The sequence below is a fragment of the Penicillium brevicompactum genome (assembly GCF_028827555.1).
Source record: "Penicillium brevicompactum strain IBT 35665 chromosome Unknown utg000003l_segment0_segment0, whole genome shotgun sequence".
NCBI lineage: Eukaryota > Fungi > Ascomycota > Eurotiomycetes > Eurotiales > Aspergillaceae > Penicillium > Penicillium brevicompactum.
The window spans coordinates 2030431-2050744 of NW_026623206.1; the positions used below are offsets into that span (position 1 = coordinate 2030431).

Sequence of the window (20314 nt, forward strand, 5' to 3'; positions counted from 1 at the left end):
ATGTATGCATTTTCGAAGAATTGATATTCGTTGTTCAACACCATTTGTATGAATGGCCACGATCCTGGTATTGTACGCACAAATCTAGTACTGTGTATGACAGCCGCTACCAGCAGCTCTGTGAATTGATTAGACCGGCCAACCTTGGAAGAGCAAATCATTGATATAGCCTTTGAAAGATTGGAATGGGTGATATAACTCAAATTGAACTCGCTACTAGCAATATTCCAACAAATGCTTCCAAGCTAATAAATGCAGTCATCACATCATGAAGGGAAAATAGTCTATCCCACAGCCTATCTCCGTCGAAACCGTCCTCCCCTACCACGAGAAGAACCACCACGGTTGATATTGACCGACCGATAGTTCGCATGAGCCTGAGCATTGATCTTCCGAGGACGAGGCTTCTTCTCCACAGCCTCAGAGGCCTTTGGAGGTTTACCCAAAGCCGGTGGCTCCGGATTTTTCGCAGCAGACGACGAAACAGCTTCCTTGATACGTTCTGAGAAGCTCTTCGGCTTAGCAGCAGCTTTCGTCTCCCCGAATTCAGGATCATCATCTGAGTCCTGATCAAATTCTACCTCGGTATCAAATTCAGGCTCAGACATGACAGGAGCAGAAGCGGCATTCTCAGCACGCTCGATATCACTCGGCACATCATCCCATTCTTCTTCAACCGCAGGCGCAATTTGTGTCTCTGGGACGGTAGCGAGCTCATCGTCACTGCCTGAGTCATTGGCATCTGTCGTCCTGGTATCTGGTTTGGGCTTCGGTTGATGGGTAACCGGTCTCATGATCACCCGTCGAGTAGTCCGCTTCTGGCCCTTCTTTTTGTACTTCCGGTTGATGTCTGGCTGTTGACTATCCTCTCCTTGCAACCTGGCGGCTTCTTCTGCTTCTGCTTCTTCTTCCATTTCGCGCATCACATCCCAATCCTCTTCAATGCGATCTTCTTCCATATCTCGTAGGCCTTGGACCAAGTGAGAGAGACCTTTGCTGGCAAATCTTTGTGGTTTGCGTGATGCAATAGGACTGAGCCCTGGTCCGTCGACACCAGCGTTAGGAGGAGGATATCGGCCGGAATTAGAGCGGCGAAGAAATGATGGTGTACCCGATTGAGCTGCCGGAGGGGACATTTGAGGCGCAAGATTCTGCAGCTCGTTATACTGCGATTCCTTGTTATCCTCTGCTTCTACCATTGCTGCATAGCGCATGGTTGTGGGCGTTGCGAACAGACTCGCAAGATAAAATTGTTTCGTCTCGGACGCCGGTGTTCGCGCAAGTCTAGGCGTCTCCTGCTGCGGCTCCTCCTCCTCTGGGAGCTCTGGAATCGCTTCTACGGGCCTTCGTTTGGAAGGGGTTCGGAAGGCCGCAGCTAGATTGTTGGACTGCCTCTTGGCAGAAGGTGTATCACGACTTCCTCCGGACTCAGAGAGCATGTCGAATAAGCCCAAAGTCTTTCCATCACGCTGTGGTGTTGGTCCAATCGCAGCCTTTAGCGGCGATGGCGCAGGCTGTCCTTGGCGATGGGTGGTGGGACTGAAGAGCCTGCGCAGGGTGTTTGGCGAGTCATAGGCATCGATGTCTGCAGGAAGGATCTTGGTGCGATCATTGGAAGGAGTTGCGAAAAGACCTCTGGACGATTTGCGTGGCGTAGATTGCTGATATGCGTCTTGGTTGGGGGGCGATGCATGTTTCCGCTTCTTGGAGTGGCTGTCCGATGGTTCGTGTCGGCGGTTTTCACGTCGACTCAGAGACGACTCTAGAGCCTTGAGACGGCTATATTCCTTGTATTTGGCCGCTGAAATGCAAAGAGAGTCTCGATTAGTCTATTTGCAATTAGTGTCATTGCATTGGACGTACCGATTTCCGCGTTCTGTTTGATGTCGTCGCGTCCGGCCTTTTTGCCCCCATTTGCGGCGGCAAATGATTTCTCCCAGACTTTCAGTTCTGCCCGAACATTGGTAGCTTGTACAGCGACCTCCGCGCTGGAGTTTAGAGCCTCGGACATGGTATGTGTGAGAAGGTCGGATGTGTCGCGCGACGCGCCGCAATTAACGCGACGTCACGCGTTCTCTGATTGGACGATCGACAGCCCTAAATGGCGCTGCGTTCTTCTTCGATTTCAATCTTGGTGAACTTGGATGTTGTTGATTCTGCATGTCAGATAATAAAAGTGCCTAGATTATAAGTAGGTTCCTTTATCCTCTAGATTTGAGCCCTAATGGGCGCTCCGAATCAACCTGGGAGCACCAACGCTTTTACTCGTTCCGTTCAATTTAAGGGTTATAAGGCCTCTTTCTGCTAGCCAATCACACAATACTCCGACTACATCTGACCGGATTTCCAGATTTGTAACGGAAGTCTCTCAGGCGCTGGCTAGGTGGCTTTCAGCTAGCATGCAAGCTCACCACACCCCCGCCTCTGACACCATAAGACTACGAGTCATGCTGCCCCAGTACGGATTACTTTGTATTACATATGGGGGCTAGCTCGCTGTTCAATATGATAAAATCCCTTTCACCTGGAGTTTGTTCCCGTCAAACTAACTCGATTGTTATTCATAATGTCATCCCATCAATCTCCGTTTGATGAAGAATTTGACGAACTTGTCAGAACCGAGCTGGAAAAATGGAAAGTTCCAGGACTGAGCATCGCGATTGTCCAAGGCTCTGAAATATCGGCCAAGGTCAGTATACAAGTGCCCATTGGAAAATTGACCATTCACACCCAGGGCAGGCATACGGGCTAGCAGAGCTACCGAGTGATACTCATGCACCGCGTCCAATGACAACAGACGCCTTGTTTGCAGCATGCAGCACCACCAAGGCTTTCACATCTGCAGGTACCTCAATAGCGATTCAAGATAGCCAAGGCACCACAAGCCCACTGAGCTGGAGCACAACACTGGCTTCTCTCATTCCGGGGGAGTTTGTACTCGAGGATGACCATGCGACACAGAATGTGACTTTGGAGGATGCGCTGTCCCATCGCACGGGTATGCCGCAGCACAATTGGACACTGGCGTTTTTCAAAAGTAAGGGCTCAAAACCGGCTTCAACAGTCCGTGCTATGCGATACATGCCTCTCGCAACACCACTGCGAAGCAAATACCATTACAGCAACCACATGTATATTGCCGTGTCACATGCACTGGAACAACGTACCGGAATTCCTCTAGGAACGTTCATGAAAAACCGCATCTGGAAGCCTCTTGGCATGAACGATACATACTTCGGTGCAGCAGAAGCAAAGAAAGATCCATCAACCGCCGCGAGACTTGTGCAAGGATATGACTGGACTCCTGCAGGCAGTGATGGCTCTTTTACAACGAAACCAGAACATGATTGGCCATCTAACAGCGGTGCTGGGGCTATTCATAGCAACGTGATTGATTATGCTCGGTGGGTGAAAGAGCTTATTGAACCTACAGGGCCTTTGAAGGGACATGACACCTTGATCAAACCGCGAACCATTTGTCTCGAAAACGAGGACGCAGACTTACCCGCCCCGTTCCATGGATATGCCCTAGGATGGGTGGTGGATAACTATCGGGGCCAGTATCTCTATAGCCACGGCGGTGGCTGGCCCGGGTATGCGAGTCATGTGGGCTTCGTTCCAAGCAAAAGATTTGGCTGGGTGATCATGGGAAATTCGTCTTCGGCACGATACGCTGCATACAGAATATTTACGTTTCTTTTGGACAAGCACCTCAACCTCCCAGCCGACCCAAACTACCAAGACCAGATTGCAGCAATTATAGCAAAACAAGAAAGCCTGTGGCAAACGAAGCTTGCAAACGAGACGCCGGAAATATCAAAGCAGAGACTTTTCCCTCGATTGCCAGATCCGCCCATCCCCCACAGTTTGCCACTGATCAAGTATACCGGAACATATCTGCACCGATCAGAGGCTATGATTGATCTCAGAATTGAATCAGGGTGCCCGGTCGCTGATTTGCAAGATCGCGTCATTCCTTGTGAGCTCTCTATCTCACATGCGAGTGGTGAGTTCTTCATTGGTAGAATCTACCGCACAGGCTTGGATCTATTGCCGCCTTTCATGGTTGAGTTTTGTTTGGATTCTGCAGGTACAGTGACTGAAATGGGGCTCCTCATAGAGCCTGATATAAATGAGCAGAAGATATGGTTTGGGCGGTTGGGTATATAAGCATCTCAATAAATACTGGCACTTTGGCGTCAGTACTGGAGATTTCCAAAAAGATGAAAACGACTTTCTCCGTCTTTGATCCTCATCTAATTTTAGTTCGAGCCCGGTTTGCTGCAGTCAATGCCCAAAATCCTCTACCTCCAACTAGAGAGTTAAAAGTCCCATCCCTGTGGTTTCGATCTCCATCACGCACGAAAACCACTCTTTCAATCACCTTTGTACTGCGACAGCTATCTTTCCCAGGAGAAAAAACTTAATCTCACACCAAATAAACAAGTGGATCAAGGAAATTCCAAACTCTTTGACAGCAAAATTGTAGTTAGGAGCCTTGAAACCGTTCTCCCGCGAAGCTCGTGTTGAAGTGGATGAAAGTGGATCAGAGATCGTATTGTTTGATTTAGTCTTGTCGATCCCCGATGATCATGTAGATGCCCACTTCTAAAAATATTCTTTTGCCTTTTAGATACAGTGTGTGTATATAGAGTAGATAGACAACGTGAATAGCTGAAACGTCTTACCTGTAGGTCAACCTCCAAAGAAGTGAAATCTATATTTTTCCAAAGCTAAGACACGAACTTGGAATTATTTGTTCACACAGCCTGCGAAGGATGCTAGGCCCGAGTTCTGAATACGAGATGTCCCGCTAAAAAAGCGCGGTCCGCTGACTTTTAGCCTCAAGTCGTATGAGATACGCACGGTGATAGGCTCAAGGCACGCTTCTACACTCTGTCTCTAAGTTTTTACGTATCAACTTCGCCCTAACTATGCTGAGATTTTCTTTGGGTATGTTTATCTACTACCTACCATAAAACTCATCAAGCCCCCTAAAGTGAACTTCAGTCTTTCCTTAAATTCCCTTCCATTTCACCTCTCTTTCCGCAGCTCCCAACGTGATCCTTTTCACCGGTACACTCAACTTTCGTTATGCAAACAACCCAAGGCGCACCGCGCCCCTCGCGGCTCAACAAATGGTGGCCCATCGGATTCTTTATTGGCGCCGTGGTCTGCTTCATCATCGGCGGTGCTCTCGTAGGCACATGGGTATCCAACTCCTACGATGACTGCTCCTATAGCAGCTCATACTACAGCTCCTATTACTCCGATTACTCCTGCGTCAGCACCAACATGGGCCAATTCTATGGTGCTATTGCTTTGTTTGTGATCGGTGGTATCCTCAAGCTCACCGCTTGGATCCTACTCATCGTCTTCTGCGTCAAGCGCAGCCGATCTGATCGCCATACCGTCACATACGTCAACACTCCTGCTGTTCAGCAACAGCAGCCCTTCCAACAAACCTACGCTGCGCCACAGCCTATGTACGCTCCACCACACCAGGTTTCTCAGTCCTCTGGCTCCCCAGCACCGCCTGATATGAGCCAGTCTGAAAGGAACCCATCTATCGCTGGAACCCCTCCTCCCAAAGAGCCCAACGTTACAGAAACAGCTTCCAAGTACTGTGGCCAGTGTGGGACCGCTGTCTCAAGTCGCTTCTGTCCTCAATGTGGCTCTCAGAGCTGAGGGATTATCTAGCATCTGCTTGGGTGGTGTACACTTATGGATTGAAATTTTCAAATTCATCGTGACCCTGTGTGTTAGACCGATGTCAAATCATCTTGCTTGTTCATCACACAGATGAGAGAGGTCCATAAATGGATGGGTGCTGGAGTCGAATGATATGGGGTTAAAAGTGTTCCTCGAATAACCTCTTTGAAATTTTTATATAATTTTAATTCACAACCCTATGTTCCAAAGATTGCATTAAGCCCATCGTATGATTCCAAGGTTGATCGGGGGCGCCAAAAATTGTAGAAATCTTCATAAATCAGAGTGCCCTAAGTATGCGATTCCAGAACTACCGCGTCTTTGCATCTATTCCATAGAGGGAGGGAGAAAGGGAGAGAGAATGGAAGTTCTGTAAATAAGGTCGCATCTGATTTGTACCTCTTGTGCCCCTTGAAGAGCTTGCAATTGCCGCTTTTGTCAACGCTCGGCCCTGGAGTATCACTCTAAAAGGCATCGGAGCCCCACAGGCACCTGGGCAAGATATACGAGACCTCCAGAGGTCCGCTGTGCAATTATAGGATGCGATCTAGTGTTGAAGTGTATTCTTATTTTGACCTGCCAAGGTAGTAGACCCGTCTTTCGACACACTTTTTCAAGACGACTAATTGCGCCAGAAGCCCGGTAGCTTTGCCTTGTCACATGAATTCATCAGAGGAGGCCGAGTATACTCATCAATCCATATATAGTCATCGGTCCACGCATATCGGTCATACATATCAACGTAATCCCCAACACTCATGTACATCCATCCAACATCCTCATCCCACTCATCTGTTGTCCCATCGTGCCACTCGGGATCAATTTTGTAATTCCTCTCCTCAGGACTCAAATCGCCCCATGGCTTATACATAATCTTCACAACAGGTTCACGCATATGGTCCATAGACTCCAAACAAATATCATCGACGAAAAGGGCCGAGTTGAACCGTGCTCCCAATCCAAATTCAGGCCCAGGATGTTGATCTGTGTCTGAATGCGATTGAAGCATCATTTGTAGTGTTTCAGGTGTCTTGAATACTTTTGGTAGTTGTTCTGCCACCCAACCATGAAAATGATCGCGCACCTCATGAGAAGTGGCGCCATCGAACTTCGGCTCGTCATGAATCACGAGGTCATGTGCCTCTAGGAGCTCTGTTCTTTCTTCTCCAGGCGGCAAGCAGAGCTCCAAAGATTTTTGCACGTTTTGTCGAATGAGCTGGATCATCTTGCTCCATGCAACATTATCTTTGAATGTGCATCGGTAAATGCAAAAGCCCCATGGAAGATTTGGCTTGTTCTGGGGATCTGATCGTGTAATTTTGATCCCTGGAAATGGGTGATTCCTGTGCAACGTCATTGTCGGGTCCCAGACTTTGCGGATGATTTGATGGAAAGGCCCATGAAATGAATTAACAAGGCGCGGTCTGGACAGCAGCATTTTGATGGGAGACTATGCCAGGGAAACTGCCTTGTTCTAAATCCACCTTTGAATGATGCTGGACTTTTGGCGGACAAGCGATTGAATGGGAATTGGAAGCAGAAAGGAAATTGGAAGAGGAAGAGAGAAGGAAGAAAAGGTATATTCTTTTTCGACTATCGCGTCACATGACTATCAAACGACCCTTTAAAAGTCCCGATTCTCCCTGACTTTCACTATGCTAATGCTGCCTGTAATAATAGCGATGCGAAAGCCGTCATTACGTTGGAAAGCTCTTATTGCGCGTCCGCTACAGCAGGCAATGAGAGTGAAGTTCTCCTGTCAAGTTTGCTTCCGTGGCGTGTTTGGGTAACTATAATTTGAGTGCTCACTGGACCTCATAGACCGATTGCTATTGAATCTCTACCATCGGCGTACCATTTGTAGAGTCCATGCTAGAATAGGGGGATGGTGTACGGAGTATTTTGGGCCTGATAAAACTGGCAGAAATCGTGGGTCACGGGGTGATCCCGGGAAATTGTGGGTCCCGAGCTCGGTCTTGGCAATTATACAATCAAGATTCTCGTATATACACGTGACTCGCTGGTGATGACTAAGGATAGAGGCTGCTAGTTCCAAGGTTACTCTGTAATTAGTGCAGCCGATTTCATCTTGTCTCCAGTCATGTTAGGTGCTAACAGGTAAATATTTGATTAGGCTGATGCAATTTGTACATAATTATATCCATCGTTTGTTCATGCTCTGATGTGTTCAGCGGCCTTCCTCCGCATTTAACTTGAGAGAATCTCGGGAGAGGAATTCAGCATGGGGAAAGCTCGTGCTTCAAGATCACTTAGATCGCCTGGGGGTCCTTGCAGACAAGGTCGGCACCGCCCTGTTTTCTTCGTTAGATTTCATATGCGTATACAAAGTCCTGGGATAAACGTACAAGGGGAATGAGGCAGCACAAGGCACTCTTCTTCTCGGCAGAGCAGCTGCTTTGGAAGTCCTCAAGGCTGCTGAGGCTACCCTTGGGAATGTCGCAATCGAAAGCGGCGAGCTTGATGTCGTAGGTGCAGCACTGGGGGTTGACGAAGTACTTGCCGGGGCAGTAGGCCTTCAAGGAGAGGAGAGGAGAGGGAGCCGGAGTCACAGGGGAGGCAGAGACAGCCAGGGCGCTCAGGGCGACGGCAATGATGCTGGAGGCGTACATTATGAAGATTGAAATGAGTGTGATTGAAGTTGGTTAGGTCCTTGAAAGAATGAGGTCGGAATTGAATGAATGAATGTGTGATTAGGAGAAGACTCCCAGTGTGGGCCAGGGACCTCGCTCTTAAATACAATGGATTAAAAGTTCTCTCATCTGCTGTACTTGTGGAGAACTAATCCGCAGAGATGTTTACTTTTCCTAAAGGGAAGGTTCCACTTGTTTCCTGGAAAAGACATGATTCACAGCGCTAGATATAGAAGGGAAATGATCGGCGAGATTTCAAGTTCTTCCAATCGGACTAGTGTCGATGAGTCCACTCAGATCGTGTGAGCAGACTGTTTCATTGGCCGGTCCGAAATGATGATCAACCGTGCGACTGCTTGCCTCAGGGATGAAGCAACCTACTCTTGAGTGTAAAGTGCAGTTCGAGTGCATCGAACTAGTCACTTTGTGCATACAACCTTCGAACAATTTTTGTACTTTTTACGGAGTACTCCTTACTCGAGTATGGTGAGAACCGAAGGAGTGAGTAAGCTGGGTGAATTGGCGTGGAATTCTTCATTATGAGGCACCAAAAGTATGACAAGCACAAATGGCTCTGGGACACTGCATGCTTAATTTTTGTCTGATGCCTTTTTCTGTGACTTCCAAGGTTAGCACCATTAGATCACCTGTAAGCAAGACTTTCTAAAACTCAAAAACTATAATCCAAAACAACATCACCTATAAACTTGGATGGATTGCCACTACGGAGTACTGGGTAGCATAGGTATAGATATAGATCGGCGTCTTGATGTCACTCTAGGGCTATCTTAGGCAGCATCGGTAAACACCACAAGCCAGACATCCTATGGATAACCGCTAACAGATCCCTGCCTTTCGACCATGAATGTAAGGTACATGTGGATCGCGGCCATGCAAATGTGAACCAAAAGAACCACCATGGAAATATATACTAGTAGAGATCGCTGGAACGAGAAGCCACTGATCTTCATTCTTGCCTCAATCGTCGTGAGAGTCTCTGAGTCAATGGCTGGGACTTCCAAAGCAGGCTTGTTTCGCAGCACTTCTGTCTCGAAGCTCGGAAGTGGGTTGTAGTTTGCTAGCGGCCAAGCGGAGCTCGATCCCGAAATATTAAATACCCGGTAGCTGCCAGTACGACTGAGGCCATCAACAACCACGCTGCAAACAATAGCCTCAATGAGTGCGAGCTTATCTTGGCTCCCGGAATTCGAACCAAGCCAATCTGCAGCCACATTTTCAGATGAAGTGTCTAAACCAGCATTCAAGAATATGCTCTCAATAGTGGATGGCCGCCAGGAAGGTTTGTCGGGAACGCTGGTCGGGGGCGTCAGAAGGTCCAGCCAGTCGTCCCCAAAGGAGATTCGACCATTGGTAGAGCTATGTTCCGTGGCGGACCACTGTGGTGTCCGGTCGCCAAATTGAATGTTCCACGGATACCATCCAGACCAGAAAGTGTACTTGTCAGTTGAAACAGTTGCTGGGACCCACCCAGCTTGGACTGTGCAGGCGATCACTGCCCGTGAGGTATTATTGAATTTCCAAGGGGTCTCAAAAACCCCTCCAATGGTTGCCGCACCATACTTGGCTGGAAGATGAACCCATTGGAATCGTAAGTGATTGGCAGCGGTATGGTTGAGACTCTGTAGCACTAAGGGTATGTTATTGGCGAAGTCAAATCGGCCATCAAGCGAAGGGAAATCAACAATTGTATCCGATGCTGACAGTTCTTGCGGGCTTGCGCACTTGACAACACTGATCGCATTTTTGAAGTCAGCAGACGCAACGCGATCATCAACCTGGTCGGATGGCAGGCCTGTCCGTGCTTTCAATGCCTGCCACCAGTCTGTTGCTAGTCTTTGCAATACGACTGCACTTGCTGCGTGCGTTTGTATAAGCGAAGTTGCGCCGTTGTCGCCATCTTTAGCATTTCCTAGCGCATAGAGGGGCGGGATCTGAGATGAGGGGCTGGACACTGGCCAGTAGAAATTGGATCCAGACAGGCGCTTTGAATATGGACGAAGAGTATCCCCACGGAAGTTGTTGGCACTCTGGCTTCCCCAGTGGTCCCAAAGGGCCTGGAATCCCCCCGCCGGGCAAATTCCCAGACGTGTCGAGTCACTTCCGTCACAGAATGGTCGAAGCTCTGACATGTCGCCTGACAAGTCTGCTGGCCAGAAGTTGCTTGCAGATCCATTCAGATAAAACTGAGTGCCTCCAATCTTCCAATCCTGGGACTTGGGTGCGAGGAGCACAGAGCTGGCAAGGCCAGCTAGTACAGCTGTGAGACCAGCCACCACCAAGGATGTAACAAATTTGATTTTCCTAGATCCATTCTTTTCTCCTTTATAGTCCACCGAGCCATGGAATTTCTTGTTGAGGAAAAGCGAGAGGTCGGTGAAAGTGGGACCGAAAACTGTAATGCCCTCGTTTCGGACTAATCGTAACAAAATCAGGCCGATGCTGATCATAATCATGGCCTCGTGAGCTTTTGAAGCCACCTGAAGGAGCATGAGGTTGGCTGTCTCTGACTTGATTGGGCTCATCAAGTCGGCACCCAGATAGGATCCTTTGAGGTTGAAGAAAATTATTATGACAGAGATCGTGATAGGAACGAGGTGGACGACCCAGCATCGCAGTAAGATCTTCACGGATGCAGTGATCGTCACCATCTGGGCATCCTTATTTTCATCTTTTGGATCATCGTCGAGTGTGTCGAGGCTTTTTATGTCGTACCCAGCCTGTGGGTGTGTATCGTGAGGATCCCACGTCATCGCGGAATCCAGGTGGAAAGTATTGAGTAATATATGAAAGGCGGGCTTCCGATGTGACAGAAGAGAGCGAAAAATTGCCCAGGTGGAAGCCTTGGAAGTAAGCAAGCACCTAGCAGTAGGTGGATGAGTGTGATGGATTTCCAAGATTAAGCACCAGTCTCCGAGGGATTTTGTTCGCCTTATATTTCGCGAGATTTCAGGGAAACCCAGACGAGTTGCACTTGCCGCCGACCTGCCAGAGATAGGAAAGCCTAACATTAAGATGGCCACGTTCAACCAACCATTTAGCAACCAACACAAAACCAACCAACTACCAACCAACCATATCGCCCAACTGATCAAGCTATTGGTCGCTCTCCGTTCTCCTGCAATAATAATCACAAGACAGAAGGCAGATACTATCTATGAACTCCTCTGTGCTATGATTACTTACAGATTCTGATTAGGTGGTCCAGATATTGGCTGTGTGCTTTGAGCAGCGTTACCGCGGCTATAGTTAGCCTCGAGGGAAGTGGGGCAGGTGGAGACGGCCCGTGGACTGTGGCCGTGGAAGGTGGACACTTGGACCTTCTTTAGTTCGGAGACCCAAAGCGGAATAAACAATCAATCATGAAATTACATGCTCTTCCAAGGCTTGATATTCAGGCTATCACATGTGAAATACCGACAGAACCTGCTCCCAAAGCCATCCTTGTATGCCGCTCAGGCAGTACCCCCATCAATTAACAATCTTGAAATATGTTGTGAATTCAAACGATTCAGCCTCCAATCTGTGACCCTCGAATGGACCGGGACCACAGCTCGCAGACCCAATCCCATGATGGAGATAGTCAATGTTGAGCTCAGTCTCGTCTTTCAGCTCAGAAAGCTCATGTGGATGCTTTGCGCGATCTAATTCATCAATGCCATATTTACGCAAAGAGAAGCTAAACGGCGCATCCATCCGGGCTTCTATCTGCGGGTAAGGCGCATCGGCCCCAGCAGATGCCGAGTAGGATGTATCTGGAGATGATGAATGCACCCGGACCCAGCGTGTATCGACGCGGTTGCCATTCTCCTGGGGCCACTCATACGGAGTCTCCAGTCCGTTATCAAGAGTCGCGGTGTATCTGCCTAAGCGAGAAGCAAGCTTTGTGTCACGGTACGATTCACCAGGGCCTCTGCCAAACCATGTCGCAGCCTCATAGTGACGGGGTAGACGCAATGTCAACCCAAGCCTAGGGACATATTTCGGATGTGTGCCGCTGAAGTCTCCTTTGATATGAAGTGTGACCGACGAGTCGGTTATAGTGTAATCCAAAGTGGCCTCCAATGCCCACTCAAGCACTTTCGGTGCAACCCTCACTTTGGCAATGATGGAAATGCTTCCATTGTCGTTGGCGTGCCAGTTAGCAGACTCCATCAGCATGCGGGCACTTTTTACTCGGAAGCGCTCCCACTCCACTCCAGGCCCTTCAGGGCCTAGATCATTCTGTGTTAGAGCATGGTAAATACTTAAAAGAGGCCCGCCGTGGAAGATCTTTCCTGCGTCGGTGGACCAGGACAAGTTACCCCGGACGAGATCGTAGTTGAATTGAGATCCAGATTCTTTTGAAGTAATATGTAGTCGGCCTCGACCTTCTCGCAGGGACAATGACTCCGAGGGCAGGGTCAACGAGTCGGGAATAGAAAACACCTCCGACTGATGCAAAGGGATTTGTGCCCAGGCAATCTCATGCCCGCGCGGAGCCCACAATGAATCATACTTGAGACGGAAGTTGACAGAAAGCCACGTGGGTTTGTTGACAGGTTTGGCATCCAAAGGAAAGAACAAATCCCCGCATTGTCCGGGTTTGATGTGCGGCAGAATAATTTGCTGGGTCTCTGTATTGCCAGTGTCATCTACAAGATGCCATGAGACGGAAAGATGATCGAGTGTGCAGAAACTGTAATCATTCATCACTTTGATGAACTTCGATCGTGCGGAGCCTGGTACATGGTGCACCGTCACAGGCTCTATCGCCTTTTTGTACTCAATCAGTCCAGGACTTGGCTCGTGATCAGAAAATACCAGCCCGTCAAGAATAAAGTCTGCATCATTAGGCTCATCACCGAAATCACCACCGTATGCATAGTATGAAGTGTCGCCATCTCTCTTCAGAAGACCGTGGTTACACCACTCCCATATGAAGCCTCCCTGAAGTTGCGGGACGCTGCGATATGCTTCAATGTATTCCTTCAAGCCTCCCGGGCCGTTTCCCACTAAAGAACATTTGTTAGATAGGCTGATCAAATCAAGACTCAATGGTACTGAGGGGAACTCACTAGCATGACCATACTCGCACTGAATCAGTGGTTTATCGGGCTTCTCAGCAACGTGCCTTTTGATTGCATCGACACTCCAATACATGGTGGAGTAGAGGTCAGCACTGAGAGCTTCTCGGTCGCCCTCGTAGTGGACCAGCCGTGTTGGATCCTTCTTTTTGATCCACTCATACATGCTGACATGATTCTGTCCATAGAATGCTTCGTTCCCAAGAGACCACATTATGATGCAAGAGAAATTTTTAAATCGCTCAACTAGCTCAATGGCACGATCAAGATAGGCTTCTTTCCATTCTAGATTGTCGGATGTCCATTTCTTCGCTCTTCTGTAAGATTCTTCTTGGATCTCGTGTTCAGTCTTGAGATGCTGATTTGGAATGTTGGAACGTTCAACCGGATCAAATCCATGAGTCTCAAGATCCGCCTCGGCCATGACGTATAGGCCAAGCTCGTCGCAAACTTCATATAGTCGAGGGTCATTCGGTTGATGGGAACATCGAAGAGCGTTGATGTTGTGCCTCTTCATCATGATAAGGTCTGCGCGCATATTTTCGTAAGGAACTGCCCGACCGTGAAGGTGATGGTGCTCATGTCGATTGACTCCGTAGAGGATGATGGGCTCCCCATTGACTAGGAAGTTTGAGTTTTGAAGCTCAATACGCCGGAAGCCGACACGCTGGGGAATGACTCGACCATTGAAGGAGATTGTCAGAGTATAAAGAACTGGGTCCTCGGCGGACCACAGTCGTAGGTCGGTGCCAGCCACCCGAATGATACTTTGCTCAGCGGATGAGAATGTGGACTTTGAAATCAATGCACCATTCGGGCCATATAGCTTAGCGTCAATGTTCCCCTCGGCGCCTTGGACTGTAACATCCGTTGTCAGGGTTGCCTCTGATAACTTCTCATTGAGCGTTGCCACGGCGCTGAAGTCAGTAACAGCATCTGTTGGGAAAGCCAACAAGCCCACATCTCTGAAAATACCACTCAACAGCCACTGGTCCTGTCGCTCTATATATGAGCCATCGCAGAACTCGTACACTCGGACTGCAATGGTATTTACAGAGCCAGCACACACAAGGAAAGAACTGATGTCAAACTCTGCGGGGTTGCGGGAGCCTTGAGAATACCCGACCTGTTTTCCATTGATCCACAGGTGAAAGGCACTATCAACTCCTTCAAATCGAAGACGAATCTGCTGCTGACTCCACTTGGATGGTGTAGTGAATTCTCTCCAATATGACCCGGTTTCATTAAGATTGGGAACTTGAGGAGGGTTGACGTGAAACGGGTAGTTGACGTTGGTGTAAGTCGGATGCGAGTATCCTTGGAGTTGCCACATTCCTGGGACTCGGATATCATCCCAACTCAAGGGATCAGCGGACTCCCAGTCGGGCGCCTCAAACGGGGACTCATCGTGGCGGAATTTCCAAGTCCCGTTGAGCGACAAGTATTCGCTTTTGCTCCGGTCAAAGGTCAGAGCCTTCTCTTCGGATTCATATTGATAGAAGTGCGCTCGGGGAGGAAGAGTGCCTTTGTGAATCACTTGATGATTATTCCAATCTGGCAGAGTTGCGGGAAACGGCATGATCAGTGGCTTTTGGCTCAGCTGTTTGATGTTGGTGAAGCTAGTTGAAATGAGAAGAGGGGTATGATACCTTGTAGTAAACTCCGGTGGGGCCCAAATTCCACAGTACTAGCAACCCCCCGGCAAACCGCTGATGTTCGCCGGACAGGGATCTATACAAGTGGGGCAGTGGACTTTGGGTAGGTGGGGGGGTAAAAGGGCCCCCAACCGGCTAAAAGCAAACGGGCTGTCTATTTCCCCGTAAGCCCGGGAGTTCCGAGCTCGGTGGGAAGACCGACAGGCGAATTTGCAACCCCTGTTTTTCATGTATTTTTAACTTGGGGAAGTTTTTCGGGGAGTAAGTAGGCAGTAGGTAGAGAGCCTGAAATTTACTGGTGATAGAATACCCCCTTCTCATTCGACACATTCCATTGTATTTGTTATTCAATTTATTTCCAAGTTCCAATCAACAAGTATACTCAAATTTGAAGGAAATCTTGGGCACACCGGAAAATGTAGGCGGAACAACATACGATATGTTGTAAACACGATTGTCCTCCACAGAAGTGCCATATATAACTGGCTGCTTCTCCAGTCCATTAGCCTCAATACTCAAATCAAGGCATGGTAGATCTTCAAGGCCCCGGACAACCTTCTTTTCAACAAGCGTCCAGCTTGGAGGTAGTTGCGCGAGAACAAAGGTGAATATGTCAGATCCCTCTTGGGTCGTGTTGGGGTAAGAAATGTCAAGACTGTTAGGCCCAGCCACGGCATCAATAGTTGATGCTGTTGGATATAGACTGAACAAGGCCATGTAGGGACGAGGGGTATGGGACTTATCACCAGCCCACTGAACGATAGCAGGCACGTATTGTTCTCCGCGATTCTCGACCTCTGCCACTTGCTGAGCACCAATCATCAAAGGGGCCGTCATCCAAGAGGTGATGACTCGCACATCGGCATCAGCGCCGAGAGCATCAGGAACCTTTTTGGTGATCATCCGTTCTCCGTCCCAAGAGCTCTTCGATCCGAGCCAGCTCAAATCTTTCTTTGAGATGTGATCTGCCACGACGTCCATTACTAGTGCCAGCGCTGCACCCTGAGCGACATCAAACAAAAGGTCCGCCTCTAGCTTATTAGGCTGAGGTCCTACGCCGTAGCCGAAGAGACCCCACCAGAAGTAATCAATAACAGCGGAGTTGGACACAATGTCTCGAGTATATGCCCGATCATACTATGTTGTGACTTTGGTCAGCGGATGATTTGATTGTTTGTTTCGACGAAATTTCATACCGGTCCTACCATGTTACCAAGGTATGGGTTGTAATGAGCCGAGATATCCGCCCAGAGCTCGGACAACATGAATTTGGAGTTGTTGGTCATGGTAGCATTCTTAGGTCCATATTTGATGGCACCTGCAAGAGCCCACGTATCCATGCCGTAATATGTTGGTGCGTTGTACTCGGAGAGCACATTGGACCCCGTGGATTTGAAAAGCTCCAAAATTGTATTTCCTTGCTCGTTGGCATAATCAATGAAAGTCTTTTGGGTCAGCTTGATGATTAGGAGGTTAAGAGGGCGTTTGCTTGTTGAATACCTGGTTCTTTCGGCGCTCGCCAATCCAAGAGACATACCACGCGCGCATGATGGCCGGATTGGAGTAACCCGGGGTCAAATTGTCACCCTCTGGGAATGATCCATTGCGTCGCATAGACCCAACGGCCGCGATTTCAAGAGTGTCTTCTATACGCGATACCAGAGAGTCACCTAGCAAATCAGAAAATTCCTCAACGATCTGCACCAGCTGTGTGCCAATGAATTCTCTCCAGTTGGGATCATAGGTGGTCTTTTGATTTTGTTAGATTAACCGAAATCAAATCCACCGAATCGAGAAATGACCTACATATATCTCAGGGGGATACAAATCCGAGTCGGGGGTCGGATAAGGCTCATCGGGGGAAAGTTTGAAAGTGCCGTACCAAGCCGACTCATAGCTCTCGGTCATTTGGCAAGTAAGACCGTGGAAAAGTTAGTTAAGTGATTTTCACTAGAAAGTTGAAGATGGTAAAGAGGAGGGATTCACATACATATTCTCGATTGCCGCTTTTGCACTGACCACATCTTGTCCTTCGTTGCGGTAGAGAAGACCTGCGGTATACCATGCTGTAAAGCGAGTTGACCAAGGACCGTTGTCCGAGTACCAGATGTACTTGTACGAGTTGTCCCATCGGTTGTCATTGACATACATCGACCAGTCAAAAAGCTCCTGTGCATCTGTGTATATTTGTTAGCTGGGTCTTATGTGGAATCTTTTGACGCGAACATGCTTTTGGTCAAGGAAGTGGTGAGTTGACCAGCAAAAGCGCATGGGGCCAAAATTGCAATCGCGAATGAAACGTAGTAGAATCCTGTAGACCCCATTTTGCTGCAACGGTTGTAATGCACGTTTCAATTGGGGTGAAGCAAAACTTGATCATACAGATTTTGCGAACACAAGCTGACCGGTTTTGTAGGTGCCAAGTAGCATTGTTTCCCAGTAGAGACTTGCAGTCACGCTGTTATAGCTTAGATGGGCAGTGCGCTCTTGGTCGGCTTTACTCCGGCTATTCCAAGACGTTTCCCAGATTGGCCGGTCGTTTTACCGGTTATGCGGAGACCACGCCACAATTATCCCGAGGTCAAAATTGATAAAGGCATTCCTAGTTCAGAGTGACCCCCATTCTCTGTTATCCGATCTAGGAGTTCGGGAAAAACGGAGAACACAGAAATCTCGTGAGAGATATGCAAAATTGATGTCGCAAAGGATCGAGTTCCAAAGTTTTCTTGTTATTGTGTAAGCCCACAGGGACAGTTTAACTGAGCAATTTCATAACAACTTCAATCAGCCCATTGATTTCCTAATTCGCACGCTTCCCCGCATTTTCGTGCGCGTGGATCAAATTTCTCCGACACAACTATCATTCTCCCGGTACCACGGACCTCTCCACCTCCTCTTGCATAGCGATCTTTTTCTCACTTACCGATGCTGTGACTTCAATCAACTTGTTCTCAACCTGCTTCCCGTCCAAAATTACCGCTGTTTCTTCGAGACTCATATTGCCCGTCTCGACAAACAGGAAATAAACCACCACAAGCTCAAAGGCCAACCAGACATCATACGTGATATAAAATTTCCACTTGCTGTTAGTAACCCCAATAGGATTCACATACTGGTTGAAGATACCAGCAAGTGCGACGAACAAATTGTACAAAACGAGACCCCGAGCGCGCATATCAAAGGGCAAAATTTCAATGCAATAGGTCACTTGGAGTGGGGTCCAGCCAATGGAGAAGAAGAAGTTGTAAAGAAATATCATAGCCAGGACTCCCTTGGCGTAGCCATGACCGCCTTCTGAATCCAAAGCTGTGGTCTTTTCATATGTGGCCTCAAGCGCAGTCCATACAATGTAAACGGCGAGTATACCCCCAGTGGATATTAGAAAGAGAGTGCGTCGGCCAAATCGGTTCATCAGGGAAGCAAAAACAAGACTCCAGATCATGGACCAAAGAGTGAGGAGCGCGTTGATTAGTGTCTGGGTGCTCTCTGCTTTGTAGCCGATTGAGTCAAGGATCAAGGTGAGATAATAGGAGATGAGGCCGTTGCCGCTCCACTGTGAGAAGAAGCCGACCGAGAGAATGATAAAGAAACGTCTGAGGTTTGCTTTGCTTTGAAAGAAAGTAAGGTATGACGTGTTGCGCCTCGCTTCGGTTTCGAGTTGGAGGGCTGTTCGAATCTCTTCCATTTCCAGTGTGACAAGGGGATTCGAATCATGGCCATTGGCGTGATACTTGCAGATCAACTTTCTTGCTTCCTCATCTCGCTCTTTGCTTATCAGCCACCTGGGTGATTCTTCGATAAGAAAACATAGACCGATTTGAATAATGCTTGACAGCCCTTGAAGAATTGACGGGACGCGCCATGCCCATGTGCTTTCGATGCGAAAGGTACCGTATGTAATCCACGCGGCAGCCAGCGCGCCCAGGTTCCACAGACTGTTGTAAATGGCCACCTGTGGACCCTGTTGTCCAGGAAATGCTAGTTCCAGTAGCAGTAGAGGAGCGGCCGTGATATTCAAAACAAGGCCCATACCGATGATTCCTCGAGCTGCGATAAACATGCCGACATTTTGTGCACCAGCTTGTAGAGCAACACCGATCATGAGAACGAATGCACCGGCGAAGAGTACTGGACGACGCCCGAACTTGTCGCAGCTGATTGCGCAAATTGGCATTGTGATCAGTTGGCCAACATTTTGTATGGCATTCAAACTGGGATGGAGAGAAATTAGTTCACACTTCTTCGAGATCGCTAGAGCTGCCTCATCCACTCACAGGCCTAGTTCAGAAGCGCCGGGGTGATTAAAAGAATCCCTCCAAGAAGTGAGGGACTGCAATCCATTCATCATAGACCCATCATATCCTGTAGCGTAGCTTGAAATCTGGAAGATAACGAGCATGAAGTTCAACTTCATGATACCGCCGTTCGAGAGCCATGATAAGCCATGCTGTTTCTTCCCTATTTCTCCGACCGTGATTGGTGACTCTGTGTTAGGTATAGAAGGTGACATTGTTCAAATTAGCTTGTTCCGGGGGAGCACGTAGACGATTACATGTAAATATATACTCGCAAGGCCAAACTATCAAGGCAAAAACGCCATAAGCAGATAATTGAAGTAGCTTACAATCTAGCGATCATGCGCTTGTTTCATCCTCTGGAAGGAGAGGGCCGGGGGCAAGCCCCGCCGGTCTGGGCTGCGATAGAGGATGCATGGGGCCATGCTTAGGCGGCAGATATCAAGCCCGTTCGTCAACACCTCAGAGCCAAGCCCATTTGCCCAAAGTATGATGGCCGCCTATCGAAAGCAGAAGCTTGTTGATTGGATAATAAATTATATCAGACCGATACCACCAGTGAGCAACGGATGCTAGTCACAAACTGTGAGGGGACATCGCCGGGTTTGCCGGTTTCGCCGGTCCAACAACTGACACCAAAACATCCGCAGATAAGATTAGTTTCTCAAGATTTTGTGTGAAGTTCTGGTCGAAGAGTCCCCTGTCTGTGACGAGGCTCAGGGTGCCTCAAACGGCTGATCCAATAACGTGGCACCTGCGATGAGAGGTTATTCCGTTCGCAAAAAAGATCTCATCGCTTCGAGTGTCGACATCGTGATCACCAGCTCGAAATAATGAGCAGTAACTGTAAATTATCCATAAAATTGGGCATGGTCATCGCGTAAGCACAGAAAACATACGGAGTAGTGTTGGTGAAG

The 20314-nt window shown here is 48.5% G+C and overlaps 9 protein-coding genes across 9 annotated transcripts; 2 read left to right on the top strand and 7 right to left on the bottom strand.

Annotated features, from left to right (window-relative positions):
- Window positions 1–296: 296 nt before the first annotated feature.
- On the bottom strand, window positions 297–2011 carry sld2 (the record flags this gene model as incomplete). Its single annotated transcript, XM_056953948.1, has 2 exons — window positions 297–1801; window positions 1864–2011. 2 exons carry the CDS (start codon window positions 2009–2011, stop codon window positions 297–299), a joined length of 1653 nt encoding a protein of 550 aa, XP_056812837.1.
- Window positions 2012–2566: 555 nt separating this feature from the next.
- Window positions 2567–4170, top strand: N7506_004655 (uncharacterized protein; the record flags this gene model as incomplete). Its single annotated transcript, XM_056953949.1, has 2 exons — window positions 2567–2689; window positions 2740–4170. The coding sequence occupies 2 exons, from the start codon at window positions 2567–2569 to the stop codon at window positions 4168–4170; spliced, it is 1554 nt and encodes a 517-aa protein (XP_056812838.1).
- A 924-nt stretch (window positions 4171–5094) lies between these two features.
- N7506_004656 (uncharacterized protein) lies at window positions 5095–5688 on the top strand (the record flags this gene model as incomplete). Its single annotated transcript, XM_056953950.1, has 1 exon — window positions 5095–5688. The coding sequence occupies one exon, from the start codon at window positions 5095–5097 to the stop codon at window positions 5686–5688; it is 594 nt and encodes a 197-aa protein (XP_056812839.1).
- A 646-nt stretch (window positions 5689–6334) lies between these two features.
- On the bottom strand, window positions 6335–6937 carry N7506_004657 (uncharacterized protein; the record flags this gene model as incomplete). Its single annotated transcript, XM_056953951.1, has 1 exon — window positions 6335–6937. One exon carries the CDS (start codon window positions 6935–6937, stop codon window positions 6335–6337), a length of 603 nt encoding a protein of 200 aa, XP_056812840.1.
- Window positions 6938–7982: 1045 nt separating this feature from the next.
- On the bottom strand, window positions 7983–8342 carry N7506_004658 (uncharacterized protein; the record flags this gene model as incomplete). The annotated part of the gene is made up of 2 exons (XM_056953952.1): window positions 7983–8024; window positions 8079–8342. The coding sequence occupies 2 exons, from the start codon at window positions 8340–8342 to the stop codon at window positions 7983–7985; spliced, it is 306 nt and encodes a 101-aa protein (XP_056812841.1).
- Window positions 8343–9187: 845 nt separating this feature from the next.
- On the bottom strand, window positions 9188–11134 carry N7506_004659 (uncharacterized protein; the record flags this gene model as incomplete). Its single annotated transcript, XM_056953953.1, has 1 exon — window positions 9188–11134. One exon carries the CDS (start codon window positions 11132–11134, stop codon window positions 9188–9190), a length of 1947 nt encoding a protein of 648 aa, XP_056812842.1.
- A 718-nt stretch (window positions 11135–11852) lies between these two features.
- N7506_004660 (uncharacterized protein) lies at window positions 11853–15026 on the bottom strand (the record flags this gene model as incomplete). Its single annotated transcript, XM_056953954.1, has 2 exons — window positions 11853–13375; window positions 13439–15026. 2 exons carry the CDS (start codon window positions 15024–15026, stop codon window positions 11853–11855), a joined length of 3111 nt encoding a protein of 1036 aa, XP_056812843.1.
- Window positions 15027–15471: 445 nt separating this feature from the next.
- N7506_004661 (uncharacterized protein) lies at window positions 15472–17253 on the bottom strand (the record flags this gene model as incomplete). The annotated part of the gene is made up of 5 exons (XM_056953955.1): window positions 15472–16239; window positions 16299–16547; window positions 16603–16851; window positions 16909–16999; window positions 17093–17253. The coding sequence occupies 5 exons, from the start codon at window positions 17251–17253 to the stop codon at window positions 15472–15474; spliced, it is 1518 nt and encodes a 505-aa protein (XP_056812844.1).
- Window positions 17254–17962: 709 nt separating this feature from the next.
- Window positions 17963–19612, bottom strand: N7506_004662 (uncharacterized protein; the record flags this gene model as incomplete). The annotated part of the gene is made up of 2 exons (XM_056953956.1): window positions 17963–19313; window positions 19377–19612. 2 exons carry the CDS (start codon window positions 19610–19612, stop codon window positions 17963–17965), a joined length of 1587 nt encoding a protein of 528 aa, XP_056812845.1.
- Between the last annotated feature and the right edge of the window lie 702 nt (window positions 19613–20314).